This window comes from Petromyzon marinus, chromosome 66, assembly GCF_048934315.1.
Source record: "Petromyzon marinus isolate PM22_M1 ecotype Great Lakes invasive population chromosome 66, UKy_Petmar_22M1.pri1.0, whole genome shotgun sequence".
NCBI lineage: Eukaryota > Metazoa > Chordata > Hyperoartia > Petromyzontiformes > Petromyzontidae > Petromyzon > Petromyzon marinus.
The window spans coordinates 5,962,031-5,978,518 of record NC_133732.1 but is presented as its reverse complement, the minus strand read 5'-3'; the positions used below and the strand labels follow the sequence as shown (position 1 = coordinate 5,978,518).

The window sequence follows — 16,488 nt, the reverse complement described above, 5'->3', positions numbered from 1 at the left end:
ACGGCGACGTTTCCATCGCAACACGAGCGGCCGTCATCAGGCGAAGGAGTCGGCCTCTAAAGGCGAAACTGTTGATAGAGGTTTGGGGAAAACCTCTTGAAACAGCAGCTCTCTCGCCCACTGCATTGGCATTGTTGCTACATTGGTATTGCTGCTGCATTGACGTTGTTACATTCGCATTGTTGTTGCTACATTGGCATTGCTGCTACATTGACATTGTTGCTACATTCGCATTGTTGCTGCTACATTGGTATTGTTGCTACATTGGCATTGTTGCTGCATTGACATTGTTACTACATTGGTATTGTTGCTACATTGACATTGTTGCTACATTGGCATTGTTGCTACATTGACATTGTTGCTACATTGGTATTGTTGCTACATTGACATTGTTGCTGCTACATTGGCATTGTTGCTGCATTGACATTGTTGCTACATTGACATTGTTACTACATTGACATTGTTGCTACATTGACATTGTTGCTACATTCACATTGTTGTTACATTGACATTGTTGCTACATTGTTGCTGCATTGCCATTGTTGCTGCATTGACATTGCTGCTACATTGGCATTGTTGCTACATTGATATTGTTGCTACATTGTTGCTGCATTGGCATTGTTGCTACATTGACATTGCTGCTACATTGACATTGTTGCTACATTGGTATTGTTGCTACATTGACATTGCTGCTACATTGACATTGCTGCTGCATTGACATTGTTGCTACATTGACATTGTTGCTACATTGACATTGCTGCTACATTGACATTGTTGCTACATTGACATTGCTGCTACATTGACATTGTTGCTACATTGGTATTGTTGCTACATTGACATTGTTGCTACATTGACTTTGTTGCTACATTGACATTGCTGCTACATTGGCATTGTTGCTACATTGGTATTGTTGCTGCATTGGCATTGTTGCTACATTGATATTGTTGCTGCATTGACATTGCTGCTACATTGACATTGCTGCTGCATTGACATTGTTGCTACATTGACATTGCTACTACATTGACATTGTTGCTACATTGGTATTGTTGCTACATTGACATTGTTGCTACATTGACATTGCTGCTACATCGACATTGTTGCTACATTGGTATTGTTGCTACATTGACATTGCTGCTACATTGCTGCTACATTGTTGCTACATTGGCATTGTTACTACATTGGCATTGTTGCTGCATTCACATTGTTGCTACATTGACATTGCTGCTGCATTGACATTGTTACTACATTGACATTGCTACTACATTGACATTGTTGCTACATTGGTATTGTTGCTACATTGGCATTGTTGCTACATTGGCATTGTTGCTACATTGGCATTGTTGCTACGTTGACATTGTTGCTACATTGACGTTGTTGCTACATTGACATTGCTGCTGCATTGACATTGTTGCTACATTGGCATTGTTGCTACATTGGCATTGTTGCTACATTGACGTTGCTGCTGCATTGACATTGTTGCTACATTGACATTGCTGCTGCATTGACATTGTTGCTACATTGGCATTGTTGCTACATTGGCATTGTTGCTACATTGACGTTGCTGCTGGCTGCATTGACATTGTTGCTACATTGACATTGCTGCTGCATTGACATTGCTGCTGCATTGACATTGCTGCTGAATTGACATTGCTGCTGCATTGACATTGTCGCTACATTGACATTGTTGCTACATTGACATTGCTGCTGCATTGACATTGTTGCTACATTGACATTGCTGCTACATTGCTGCTACATTGTTGCTACATTGACATTGCTGCTACATTGACATTGTTGCTACACCGACATTGTTGCTACATTGGCATTGCTTCTACATTGACATTGCTGCTGCATTGACATTGTTGCTACATTGACATTGCTGCTGCATTGACATTGTTGCTACATTGACATTGTTGCTACATTGACATTGTTGCTACATTGACATTGCTGCTACATTGCTGCTACATTGTTGCTACATTGACATTGTTGTTGCATTGGCATTGTTGCTACATTGGCATTGCTGCTACTTTGACATTGCTGCTACATTGACATTGTTGCTACATTGACATTGCTGCTACATTGACATTGCTGCTGCATTGACATTGTTGCTACATTGACATTGCTGCTGCATTGACATTGTTGCTACATTGACATTGTTGCTACATTGACATTGTTGCTACATTGACATTGCTGCTACATTGCTGCTACATTGTTGCTACATTGACATTGTTGTTGCATTGGCATTGTTGCTACATTGGCATTGCTGCTACATTGACATTGCTGCTACATTGACATTGTTGTTGCATTGGCATTGCTGCTACATTGACATTGCTGCTACATTGACATTGCTGCTGCATTGACATTGTTGCTACATTGGCATTGTTGCTACATTGGCATTGTTGCTGCATTGGCATTGCTGCTACATTGGCATTGTTGCTACATTGGCATTGTTGCTACATTGGCATTGTTGCTGCATTGGCATTGCTGCTACATTGGCATTGTTGCTACATTGACATTGTTGCTACATTGGCATTGTTGCTACATTGACATTGTTGCTACATTGTTGCTACATTGGTATTGCTGCTACATTGACATTGCTGCTACATTGGCATTGTTGCTGCATTGACATTGTTGCTACATTGGCATTGTTGCTACATTCACATTGTTGCTACATTGACATTGTTGCTGCATTGACATTGTTGCTACACTGACATTGTTGCTGCATTGACATTGTTGCTACATTGACATTGTTGCTACATTGTTGCTGCATTGGCATTGTTGTTGCATTGACATTGTTGCTATATTGTTGCTACATTGGCATTGTTGCTGCATTGGCATTGTTGCAATATTGTTGCTACATTGGCATTGTTGCTACATTGACGTTGTTGCTGCATTGACATTGTTGCTACATTGTTGCTACATTGACATTGTTGCTACATTTACATTGCTGCTACATTGACATTGCTGCTGCATTGACATTGTTGCTACATTGACATTGCTGCTGCATTGACATTGTTGCTACATTGACATTGTTGCTACATTGACATTGTTGCTACATTGACATTGCTGCTACATTGGCATTGCTGCTGCATTGACATTGTTGCTACATTGGCATTGCTGCTACATTGGCATTGCTGCTGCATTGACATTGTTGCTACATTGACATTGTTGCTACATTGACATTGTTGCTGCATTGACATTGCTGCTGCATTGGCGTTGTTGCTGCATTGTTGCTACATTGACATTGTTGTTGCATTGGTATTGTTGCTACCCTGGTATTGTTACTACATTGACATTGTTGCTACATTGGCATTGTTGCTGCATTGACATTGTTGCTACACTACATTGTTGCTACATTGGCATTGTTGCTACATTGGCATTGTTGCTGCATTGGCATTGCTGCTACATTGGCATTGTTGCTACATTGTTGCTACATTGGCATTGTTGCTACATTGACATTGTTGCTACATTGTTGCTACATTGGTATTGCTGCTACATTGACATTGCTGCTACATTGGCATTGTTGCTGCATTGACATTGTTGCTACATTGGCATTGTTGCTACATTCACATTGTTGCTACATTGACATTGTTGCTGCATTGACATTGTTGCTACATTGTTGCTGCATTGGCATTGTTGTTGCATTGACATTGTTGCTATATTGTTGCTACATTGGCATTGTTGCTGCATTGGCATTGTTGCTATATTGTTGCTACATTGGCATTGTTGCTACACTGACGTTGTTGCTGCATTGACATTGTTGCTACATTGTTGCTGCATTGGCATTGTTGTTGCATTGGCATTGTTGCTACATTGACGTTGTTGCTACATTGACATTGTTGCTACATTGTTGCTGCATTGACATTGTTGTTGCATTGGCATTGTTGCTGCATTGACATTGTTGCTGCATTGGCATTGTTGTTGCATTGGCATTGTTGCTACATTGACATTGTTGCTGCATTGGCATTGCTGTTGCATTGGCATTGTTGTTGCATTGACATTGTTGTTGCATTGGCGTTGTTGCTGCATTGACATTGTTGTTGCATTGGCATTGTTGCTGCATTGACATTGTTGTTGCATTGGCATTGTTGCTACATTGGCATTGTTGCTACATTGGTATTGTTCCTGCATTGGCATTGCTGCTACCTTGGCACTCATGCATCGCCCGTGCTCCTGGTGCTGTTGATGCACTTGGGCTACGCCCATGCCCAAACCTCTATCAAGAGTTCGCCTTTAGAGGCTGACTCCTTCGACTGAAGACGACCGCTTGGTGTTGCGATGGAAATGTCGCGAATTGTTTTATTTTATTTTATTTCACACTTCGTGGACTTTACCGAAAGAACCAAAGAGTGCCACGAGAAATGTGCCGGCACCCCGCGGCCTCCTCGCCGATCCACCACCGGCAGAGGTTCCCTTCGCCTCGGGATGCGACCCCACACCTGAAACGATCTCCATGCATCACCTCCTCCGCCATGCGGCCACTCACCCACCCAGCCAACCAACCACCACACCCCAACCATCCACCCAGCCAACCACCACATTCCAACCATCCACCAAGCCAACCACCACACCCCAACCATCCACCCAGCCAACCACCACACTCCAACCATCCACCCAGCCAACCACCACACCCCAACCATCCACCCAGCCAACCACCACACCCCACCACCCACCCACCCACCCAACCACCACCACCCACCCTCCCACCATCCCCCACCACCCACCCACTCACCCAACCACCCACCCACCACCCACCCACCCACCCCCTCCCAGGCTGCAGCATCCTGGGCCTGGTTCTCGTGGCTGCGTTCGTGAGGCCCCTGGAGGACGAAGCGGCGAGGAGAGGCCCCGTGGGGGGCACCGCCAGGGGTCACCCCCAGGGGTCACGCCCAGGGGTCACGCCCAGGGGTCACCCCCAGGGGTCACGCGGGAGCCGGGAGCTTGGGCCGGTCGGAGGAGACGAAGCTACGAGCGGCAGTCATGGCGATGTTCGTGGTGCTGGTGGTGCTGGTGGTGCTGGTGGTGCTGGTGGTGTTTTTGTTGTTGATGGCGGTGGTGATGTTGGTGGTGCTGGTCGTGTTGGCGAAGTTCGTGGTGTTGGTGGTGGTGGTGACAGTAATCACGGTGACAGTGGTGATGGTGAAGCTGCTGTGCATGGGGAGGGATGGTGCCGATTGTTCCTGGCCACCATGCGCCAGATGCAGGACCGTCGCCAGCTGCTGCTGATACCACTCACCATGTACAGCGGCCTGGAGCAAGCTTTCCTTGCCAGCGATTTCACCAAGGTATGGCCAGAGATCGTTACAATGAGAACAATAATTGTGCGTTCATATTGCGGCGTCATCCATGTGTAGCGGATTCCAGTCCTTTTATTCCACCTTTGTCACAGCTCCCTCCTTCATCCACAGCTCTCTCCACACACAGCCCCCTCCTTCATCCACAGCTCTCTCCACACACAGCTCCCTCCATCCACGGCTTTCTCCACACAGAGCTCCCTCCTTCATCTACAGCTCTCTCCACACACAGCTCCCTCCTTCATCCACAGTTCTCTCCACACACAGCTCCCTCCTTCATCCACAGCTCTCTCCACACACAGCTCCCTCCTTCATCCACAGCTCTCTCCACACACAGCTCCCTCCTTCATCCACAGCTCTCTCCACACACAGCTCCCTCCATCCACGGCTTTCTCCACACAGAGCTCCCTCCTTCATCTACAGCTCTCTCCACACACAGCTCCCTCCTTCATCCACAGTTCTCTCCACACACAGCTCCCTCCTTCATCCACAGCTCTCTCAACACACAGCTCCCTCCTTCATCCACAGCTGTCTCCACACACAGCTCGTTACTTCATCCACAGCTCTCTCCACACACAGCTCCCTCCTTCATCCACAGCTCTCTCCACACACAGCTCCCTCCTTCATCCACAGCTCTCTCCACACACAGCTCCCTCCTTCATCCACAGCTCTCTCCACACACAGCTCCCTCTTTCATCCACAGCTCTCTCCACACACAGCTCCCTCCTTCATTCACAGCTCTCTCCACACACAGCTCCCTCCTTCATCCACAGCTCTCTCCACACACAGCTCCCTCCTTCATCCACAGCTCTCTCCACACACAGCTCCCTCTTTCATCCACAGCTCTCTCCACACACAGCTCCCTCTTTCATCCACAGCTCTCTCCACACACAGCTCCCTCCTTCATCCACAGCTCTCTCCACACACAGCTCCCTCCTTCATCCACAGCTTTCTCCACACACAGCTCCCTCCTTCATCCACAGCTCTCTCCACACACAGCTCCCTCCTTCATCCACAGCTGTCTCCACACACAGCTATATCCTTCATCAACAGCTTTCTCCACACACAGCTCCCTCCATCCACGGCTTTCTCCACACAGAGCTCCCTCCTTCATCTACAGCTCTCTCCACACACAGCTCCCTCCTTCATCCACAGTTCTCTCCACACACAGCTCCCTCCTTCATCCACAGCTCTCTCCACACACAGCTCGTTACTTCATCCACAGCTCTCTCCACACACAGCTCCCTCCTTCATCCACAGCTCTCTCCACACACAGCTCCCTCCTTCATCCACAGCTCTCTCCACACACAGCTCCCTCCTTCATCCACAGCTCTCTCCACACACAGCTCCCTCTTTCATCCACAGCTCTCTCCACACACAGCTCCCTCCTTCATTCACAGCTCTCTCCACACACAGCTCCCTCCTTCATCCACAGCTCTCTCCACACACAGCTCCCTCCTTCATCCACAGCTCTCTCCACACACAGCTCCCTCTTTCATCCACAGCTCTCTCCACACACAGCTCCCTCTTTCATCCACAGCTCTCTCCACACACAGCTCCCTCCTTCATCCACAGCTCTCTCCACACACAGCTCCCTCCTTCATCCACAGCTTTCTCCACACACAGCTCCCTCCTTCATCCACAGCTCTCTCCACACACAGCTCCCTCCTTCATCTACAGCTGTCTCCACACACAGCTCTATCCTTCATCAACAGCTCTCTCCACACACAGCTCCCTCCTTCATCCACAGCTCTCTCCACACAGAGCTCCCTCCTTCATCCACAGCTCTCTCCACACACAGCTCCCTCCTTCATCCACAGTTCTCTCCACACACAGCTCCCTCCTTCATCCACAGCTCTCTCCACACACAGCTACCTCCTTCATCCACAGCTCTCTCCACACACAGCTCCCTCCTTCATCCACAGCTCTCTCCAAACACGCTCCCTCCTTCATCCACAGCTCTCTCCACACACAGCTCCCTCCTTCATCCACAGCTCTCTCCACACACAGCTCCCTCCTTCATCCACAGCTCTCTCCACACACAGCTCGTCACTTCATCCACAGCTCTCTCCACACACAGCTCCCTCCTTCATCCACAGCTCTCTCCACACACAGCTCCCTCCTTCATCCATAGGTCTCTCCAAACACAGCTCCCTCCTTCATCCACAGCTCTCTCCACACACAGCTCCCTCCTTCATCCACAGCTCTCTCCACACACAGCTCCCTCCTTCATCCACAGCTCTCTCCACACACAGCTCCCTCCTTCATCCACAGCTCTCTCCATACAGAGCTCCTTCCTTCATCTACAGCTCTCTCCACACACAGCTCCCTCCTTCATCCACAGCTCTCTCCACACACAGCTCCCTCCTTCATCCACAGCTCTCTCCACACACAGCTCCCTCCTTCATCCACAGATCTCTCCACACACAGCTCCCTCCTTCATCCACAGCTCTCTCTATACACAGCTCCCTCCTGCATCAACAGCTCTCTCCACACACAGCTCCCTCCTTCATCCACAGCTCTCTCCACACACAGCTCCCTCCTTCATCCACAGCTCTCTCCACACACAGCTCCCTCCTTCATCCACAGCTCTCTCCACACACAGCTCCCTCCTTCATCCATAGCTCTCTCCACACACAGCTCGTCACTTCATCCACAGCTCTCTCCACACACAGCTCCCTCCTTCATCCACAGCTCTCTCCACACACAGCTCCCTCCTTCATCCATAGCTCTCTCCACACACAGCTCGTCACTTCATCCACAGCTCTCTCCACACACAGCTCCCTCCTTCATCCACAGCTCTCTCCACACACAGCTCCCTCCTTCATCCATAGGTCTCTCCAAACACAGCTCCCTCCTTCATCCACAGCTCTCTCCACACACAGCTCCCTCCTTCATCCACAGCTCTCTCCACACACAGCTCCCTCCTTCATCCACAGCTCTCTCCACACACAGCTCCCTCCTTCATCCACAGCTCTCTCCATACAGAGCTCCTTCCTTCATCTACAGCTCTCTCCACACACAGCTCCCTCCTTCATCCACAGCTCTCTCCACACACAGCTCCCTCCTTCATCCACAGCTCTCTCCACACACAGCTCCCTCCTTCATCCACAGCTCTCTCCACACACAGCTCCCTCCTTCATCCACAGCTCTCTCTATACACAGCTCCCTCCTGCATCCACAGCTCTCTCCACACACAGCTCCCTCCTTCATCCACAGCTCTCTCCACACACAGCTCCCTCCTTCATCCACAGCTCTCTCCACACACAGCTCCCTCCTTCATCCACAGCTCTCTCCACACACAGCTCCCTCCTTCATCCATAGCTCTCTCCACACACAGCTCGTCACTTCATCCACAGCTCTCTCCACACACAGCTCCCTCCTTCATCCACAGCTCTCTCCACACACAGCTCCCTCCTTCATCCATAGGTCTCTCCACACACAGCTCCCTCCTTCATCCACAGCTCTCTCCACACACAGCTCCCTCCTTCATCCACAGCTCTCTCCACACACAGCTCCCTCCTTCATCCACAGCTCTCTCCACACACAGCTCCCTCCTTCATCCACAGCTCTCTCCACACACAGCTCCTTCCTTCATCTACAGCTCTCTCCACACACAGCTCCCTCCTTCATCCACAGCCCTCTCCACACACAGCTCCCTCCTTCATCCACAGCTTTCTCCACACACAGCTCCCTCCTTCATCCACAGCTTTCTCCACACACAGCTCCCTCCTTCATCCACAGCTCTCTCTATACACAGCTCCCTCCTGCATCCACAGCTCTCTCCACACACAGCTCCCTCCTTCATCCACAGCTCTCTCCACACACAGCTCCCTCTTTCATCCACAGCTCTCTCCACACACAGCTCCCTCTTTCATCCACAGCTCTCTCCACACACAGCTCCCTCCTTCATCCACAGCTCTCTCCACACACAGCTCCCTCCTTCATCCACAGCTTTCTCCACACACAGCTCCCTCCTTCATCCACAGCTCTCTCCACACACAGCTCCCTCCTTCATCTACAGCTGTCTCCACACACAGCTCTATCCTTCATCAACAGCTCTCTCCACACACAGCTCCCTCCTTCATCCACAGCTCTCTCCACACAGAGCTCCCTCCTTCATCCACAGCTCTCTCCACACACAGCTCCCTCCTTCATCCACAGTTCTCTCCACACACAGCTCCCTCCTTCATCCACAGCTCTCTCCACACACAGCTACCTCCTTCATCCACAGCTCTCTCCACACACAGCTCCCTCCTTCATCCACAGCTCTCTCCAAACACAGCTCCCTCCTTCATCCACAGCTCTCTCCACACACAGCTCCCTCCTTCATCCACAGCTCTCTCCACACACAGCTCCCTCCTTCATCCACAGCTCTCTCCACACACAGCTCCCTCCTTCATCCATAGCTCTCTCCACCCACAGCTCGTCACTTCATCCACAGCTCTCTCCACACACAGCTCCCTCCTTCATCCACAGCTCTCTCCACACACAGCTCCCTCCTTCATCCATAGGTCTCTCCAAACACAGCTCCCTCCTTCATCCACAGCTCTCTCCACACACAGCTCCCTCCTTCATCCACAGCTCTCTCCACACACAGCTCCCTCCTTCATCCACAGCTCTCTCCACACACAGCTCCCTCCTTCATCCACAGCTCTCTCCATACAGAGCTCCTTCCTTCATCTACAGCTCTCTCCACACACAGCTCCCTCCTTCATCCACAGCTCTCTCCACACACAGCTCCCTCCTTCATCCACAGCTCTCTCCACACACAGCTCCCTCCTTCATCCACAGCTCTCTCCACACACAGCTCCCTCCTTCATCCACAGCTCTCTCTATACACAGCTCCCTCCTGCATCCACAGCTCTCTCCACACACAGCTCCCTCCTTCATCCACAGCTCTCTCCACACACAGCTCCCTCCTTCATCCACAGCTCTCTCCACACACAGCTCCCTCCTTCATCCACAGCTCTCTCCACACACAGCTCCCTCCTTCATCCATAGCTCTCTCCACACACAGCTCGTCACTTCATCCACAGCTCTCTCCACACACAGCTCCCTCCTTCATCCACAGCTCTCTCCACACACAGCTCCCTCCTTCATCCATAGCTCTCTCCACACACAGCTCGTCACTTCATCCACAGCTCTCTCCACACACAGCTCCCTCCTTCATCCACAGCTCTCTCCACACACAGCTCCCTCCTTCATCCATAGGTCTCTCCAAACACAGCTCCCTCCTTCATCCACAGCTCTCTCCACACACAGCTCCCTCCTTCATCCACAGCTCTCTCCACACACAGCTCCCTCCTTCATCCACAGCTCTCTCCACACACAGCTCCCTCCTTCATCCATAGCTCTCTCCACACACAGCTCGTCACTTCATCCACAGCTCTCTCCACACACAGCTCCCTCCTTCATCCACAGCTCTCTCCACACACAGCTCCCTCCTTCATCCATAGCTCTCTCCACACACAGCTCCCTCCTTCATCCACAGCTCTCTCCACACACAGCTCCCTCCTTCATCCACAGCTCTCTCCACACACAGCTCCCTCCTTCATCCATAGCTCTCTCCAAACACAGCTCCCTCCTTCATCCACAGCTCTCTCCACACACAGCTCCCTCCTTCATCCACAGCTCTCTCCACACACAGCTCCCTCCTTCATCCACAGCTCTCTCCACACACAGCTCCCTCCTTCATCCAAAGCTCTCTCCATACAGAGCTCCTTCCTTCATCTACAGCTCTCTCCACACACAGCTCCCTCCTTCATCCACAGCTCTCTCCACACACAGCTCCCTCCTTCATCCACAGCTCTCTCCACACACAGCTCCCTCCTTCATCCACAGCTCTCTCCACACACAGCTCCCTCCTTCATCCACAGCTCTCTCTATACACAGCTCCCTCCTGCATCCACAGCTCTCTCCACACACAGCTCCCTCCTTCATCCACAGCTCTCTCCACACACAGCTCCCTCCTTCATCCACAGCTCTCTCCACACACAGCTCCCTCCTTCATCCACAGCTCTCTCCACACACAGCTCCCTCCTTCATCCATAGCTCTCTCCACACACAGCTCGTCACTTCATCCACAGCTCTCTCCACACACAGCTCCCTCCTTCATCCACAGCTCTCTCCACACACAGCTCCCTCCTTCATCCATAGGTCTCTCCACACACAGCTCCCTCCTTCATCCACAGCTCTCTCCACACACAGCTCCCTCCTTCATCCACAGCTCTCTCCACACACAGCTCCCTCCTTCATCCACAGCTCTCTCCACACACAGCTCCCTCCTTCATCCACAGCTCTCTCCACACACAGCTCCTTCCTTCATCTACAGCTCTCTCCACACACAGCTCCCTCCTAAATCCACAGCCCTCTCCACACACAGCTCCCTCCTTCATCCACAGCTCTCTCCACACACAGCTCCCTCCTTCATCCACAGCTTTCTCCACACACAGCTCCCTCCTTCATCCACAGCTCTCTCTATACACAGCTCCCTCCTGCATCCACAGCTCTCTCCACACACAGCTCCCTCCTTCATCCACAGCTCTCTCCACACACAGCTCCCTCTTTCATCCACAGCTCTCTCCACACACAGCTCCCTCTTTCATCCACAGCTCTCTCCACACACAGCTCCCTCCTTCATCCACAGCTCTCTCCACACACAGCTCCCTCCTTCATCCACAGCTTTCTCCACACACAGCTCCCTCCTTCATCCACAGCTCTCTCCACACACAGCTCCCTCCTTCATCTACAGCTGTCTCCACACACAGCTCTATCCTTCATCAACAGCTCTCTCCACACACAGCTCCCTCCTTCATCCACAGCTCTCTCCACACAGAGCTCCCTCCTTCATCCACAGCTCTCTCCACACACAGCTCCCTCCTTCATCCACAGTTCTCTCCACACACAGCTCCCTCCTTCATCCACAGCTCTCTCCACACACAGCTACCTCCTTCATCCACAGCTCTCTCCACACACAGCTCCCTCCTTCATCCACAGCTCTCTCCAAACACAGCTCCCTCCTTCATCCACAGCTCTCTCCACACACAGCTCCCTCCTTCATCCACAGCTCTCTCCACACACAGCTCCCTCCTTCATCCACAGCTCTCTCCACACACAGCTCCCTCCTTCATCCATAGCTCTCTCCACCCACAGCTCGTCACTTCATCCACAGCTCTCTCCACACACAGCTCCCTCCTTCATCCACAGCTCTCTCCACACACAGCTCCCTCCTTCATCCATAGGTCTCTCCAAACACAGCTCCCTCCTTCATCCACAGCTCTCTCCACACACAGCTCCCTCCTTCATCCACAGCTCTCTCCACACACAGCTCCCTCCTTCATCCACAGCTCTCTCCACACACAGCTCCCTCCTTCATCCACAGCTCTCTCCATACAGAGCTCCTTCCTTCATCTACAGCTCTCTCCACACACAGCTCCCTCCTTCATCCACAGCTCTCTCCACACACAGCTCCCTCCTTCATCCACAGCTCTCTCCACACACAGCTCCCTCCTTCATCCACAGCTCTCTCCACACACAGCTCCCTCCTTCATCCACAGCTCTCTCTATACACAGCTCCCTCCTGCATCCACAGCTCTCTCCACACACAGCTCCCTCCTTCATCCACAGCTCTCTCCACACACAGCTCCCTCCTTCATCCACAGCTCTCTCCACACACAGCTCCCTCCTTCATCCACAGCTCTCTCCACACACAGCTCCCTCCTTCATCCATAGCTCTCTCCACACACAGCTCGTCACTTCATCCACAGCTCTCTCCACACACAGCTCCCTCCTTCATCCACAGCTCTCTCCACACACAGCTCCCTCCTTCATCCATAGCTCTCTCCACACACAGCTCGTCACTTCATCCACAGCTCTCTCCACACACAGCTCCCTCCTTCATCCACAGCTCTCTCCACACACAGCTCCCTCCTTCATCCATAGGTCTCTCCAAACACAGCTCCCTCCTTCATCCACAGCTCTCTCCACACACAGCTCCCTCCTTCATCCACAGCTCTCTCCACACACAGCTCCCTCCTTCATCCACAGCTCTCTCCACACACAGCTCCCTCCTTCATCCACAGCTCTCTCCATACAGAGCTCCTTCCTTCATCTACAGCTCTCTCCACACACAGCTCCCTCCTTCATCCACAGCTCTCTCCACACACAGCTCCCTCCTTCATCCACAGCTCTCTCCACACACAGCTCCCTCCTTCATCCACAGCTCTCTCCACACACAGCTCCCTCCTTCATCCACAGCTCTCTCTATACACAGCTCCCTCCTGCATCCACAGCTCTCTCCACACACAGCTCCCTCCTTCATCCACAGCTCTCTCCACACACAGCTCCCTCCTTCATCCACAGCTCTCTCCACACACAGCTCCCTCCTTCATCCACAGCTCTCTCCACACACAGCTCCCTCCTTCATCCATAGCTCTCTCCACACACAGCTCGTCACTTCATCCACAGCTCTCTCCACACACAGCTCCCTCCTTCATCCACAGCTCTCTCCACACACAGCTCCCTCCTTCATCCATAGGTCTCTCCACACACAGCTCCCTCCTTCATCCACAGCTCTCTCCACACACAGCTCCCTCCTTCATCCACAGCTCTCTCCACACACAGCTCCCTCCTTCATCCACAGCTCTCTCCACACACAGCTCCCTCCTTCATCCACAGCTCTCTCCACACACAGCTCCTTCCTTCATCTACAGCTCTCTCCACACACAGCTCCCTCCTTCATCCACAGCCCTCTCCACACACAGCTCCCTCCTTCATCCACAGCTCTCTCCACACACAGCTCCCTCCTTCATCCACAGCTTTCTCCACACACAGCTCCCTCCTTCATCCACAGCTCTCTCTATACACAGCTCCCTCCTGCATCCACAGCTCTCTCCACACACAGCTCCCTCCTTCATCCACAGCTCTCTCCACACACAGCTCCCTCCTTCATCCACAGCTCTCTCCACACACAGCTCCCTCCTTCATCCACAGCTCTCTCCACACACAGCTCAAGCAGGTTTATAGAGAGATCGATAGATGAGAGGGGAGGGACTGAGAGAGTGCGGGTGGCTACTCAGACAGTAGCCACGTGTTCTCCAGGAGGAGGCTCGAGCTGAGAGAGAGAGAGAGAGATGTATGATGCAAGTCCACGCTGCGCTGTGTGTAATCGATGGTGACGTGCGCCCTGGGGCTGGAGTGGATTGGCTTCGTCATGATCTGCTATGGTGCCTTCGACTCGGTTTTCTCCTTCCTCATGGGCCGGATCTCCCAGCTCGTGGGCCAGCCGGCCCTCTTCTTATTGGGTAATGCCGCTCGTCCACACACACAAGACAAAGATCCCCCGTGCAGCCTGTAACACACAGTTGAGGAAAGTGCTGTAGCACCCATGAAGGCCGGAACGGCATACGAAGGGGTTTGGTTTTTTTGCCAACAGCACGCCCGGCCGCCTTTGTCTCTCCAGTGACGATGTTTACTGCAAACTGCACCCGTTGCTCATCTGAGGCTGAGTCGACCTAGGGGAGGCCCAGGTGCCGGGTTAAGGCAATCGTCACTGGTGTTGGCCGTGAGCGGGAATCGAATTCACGCCACCAGGTTCCGAGAGCGGCGCGCTAACCGCTGCACCCACCGCTCCCCAAACACAGACATAGGCACGAGGTGCTGATGATGCCACCACGGCATCAGTGCCAGGAAAGGTGCACTTTGAGGCCACGCGAAATGTCGAAGTGCTCGCTGGGTTCGTAGCGCGCGGCGCTGCTGGACCGCCGCCCTTGTGTAGGCCGCTTAGCGTGCACACAGGGCGCTCGTTTCAAAGGGTTGCTACCTAGGAGGCACAGGCGGGTGACGCGCGAGATGGCTCCGCTTCAAAGTAAGGATGTGGGTCTACCTATGAGAACCTTGAACAACAACAACAACAACAACATTGACATTTGCATGGCGCAATTCATCCGGGGATCTCAGTGAGCCGTGCACAAAGTTACGTGCTACTCGCTACTAACAGCACTTGCCCCAACAGTCTGTTACGAGGCTATACACGGGGGATCTTCCATTAGCACGGTCGTCTATGTACGGTGCGAAAGAAGCTCAACACACCCACACACGTGTGCCTGTGTGTGCCGTGCCGGGCATCATAGGTAGCTACTACTCGCTAACAGCACTTGCCCCTATAGTCAAGTCAAGGCTACACGGGGGATCTTTGTCTTTGCCGCCCCCGCCCCCAACTCTCCCTATGTCGTTGTCGTTGTCGTCGGCAGTCCTTTGGCGTTCTACGTCCATCAGGCTTAGCGGTGGCTTTTGCGGCGGCTCTCAGGAATCCAATTCCAGATCCGAATATCCCATGCGCCCTGTCGTCACCCCCACCTCCCCCACCCACCCACCCACAGCGTCGCTCACCAACGCCTCCCTGCTCATCACCATGTACGTGTGGATCCCGCGTCCCGACCAGGCGGCCGTGCTCTTCGCGATGGCCGCGCTCTGGGGGGCCGCGGACGCCGTGTGGCAGACGCAGCTCAACGGTGAGGCGGCAGCTAGGGCCCCACTGTGGCCCTTTTCGGACGGCTCGGCCCTGGCCAGGGCGCTGTGCGACAGTCACGTGCCTCCGAACATGGCCGCCGATCTCGAGACACGAGTCCGCCTGCCCTCATCCTTTGAAGCTAGATCAAATCGCGGCACCACCACGATCCCTCCACTACACCTCCCCCCCCCCCCTGCCTCCTCCTCCTCCTCCTCACACGCCCGGGGCCCTCTTTGCTCTCCTCGCAGCGCTCTACGGAGTGCTGTTCGCGGCGAACAAGGAGGCGGCGTTCGCCAACTACCGCCTGTGGGAGTCCCTGGGTTTCGCGGTGGCGTTCGCCTACAGCGGCGCCGCGTGCTTCGCCGCCAAGATGGCCGTCGCGCTCGCCGCCCTCGCCCTGGGCCTGGGCCTCTACGGCGTCGCCGCGACGCGGGGAAAGCGACGGGCCGGCGGGCCGAGCGGAGGGCCGAGCGCCGCTGCGACGGCAACGCCGCCGGCCCCGTCTCCGTCGCAGCGAAAAGAAGAAGAAAAGTAATGGTGGCGTGATGTTTTGGTCGATGTAATGATACGAAAAATAATGATGAAGATTTAAAGTTATGATGAAAATTATATTTTTTTTACAAAATAAAATGTCGAAAACTACGCAATAAAACGAAATAATAAAACAAGATGCGACCCTGGCTA

The 16,488-nt window shown here is 52.7% G+C and overlaps 1 protein-coding gene across 1 annotated transcript in view; it reads left to right on the top strand.

The window, feature by feature from the left end:
• The window catches only part of UNC93A (unc-93 homolog A), a 40,342-nt gene extending 23,930 nt beyond the window's left edge, over window positions 1–16,412 (top strand). Inside the window, exons 5-8 of the mRNA XM_076054472.1 lie at window positions 4,771–5,287; window positions 14,466–14,596; window positions 15,674–15,805; window positions 16,053–16,412. Coding sequence (XP_075910587.1) covers window positions 4,771–5,287; window positions 14,466–14,596; window positions 15,674–15,805; window positions 16,053–16,339 — 1,067 coding nt within the window. The 3' untranslated portion in view covers window positions 16,340–16,412. The remainder of the gene's footprint in view (window positions 1–4,770; window positions 5,288–14,465; window positions 14,597–15,673; window positions 15,806–16,052) is intronic.
• Window positions 16,413–16,488: the final 76 nt, after the last annotated feature.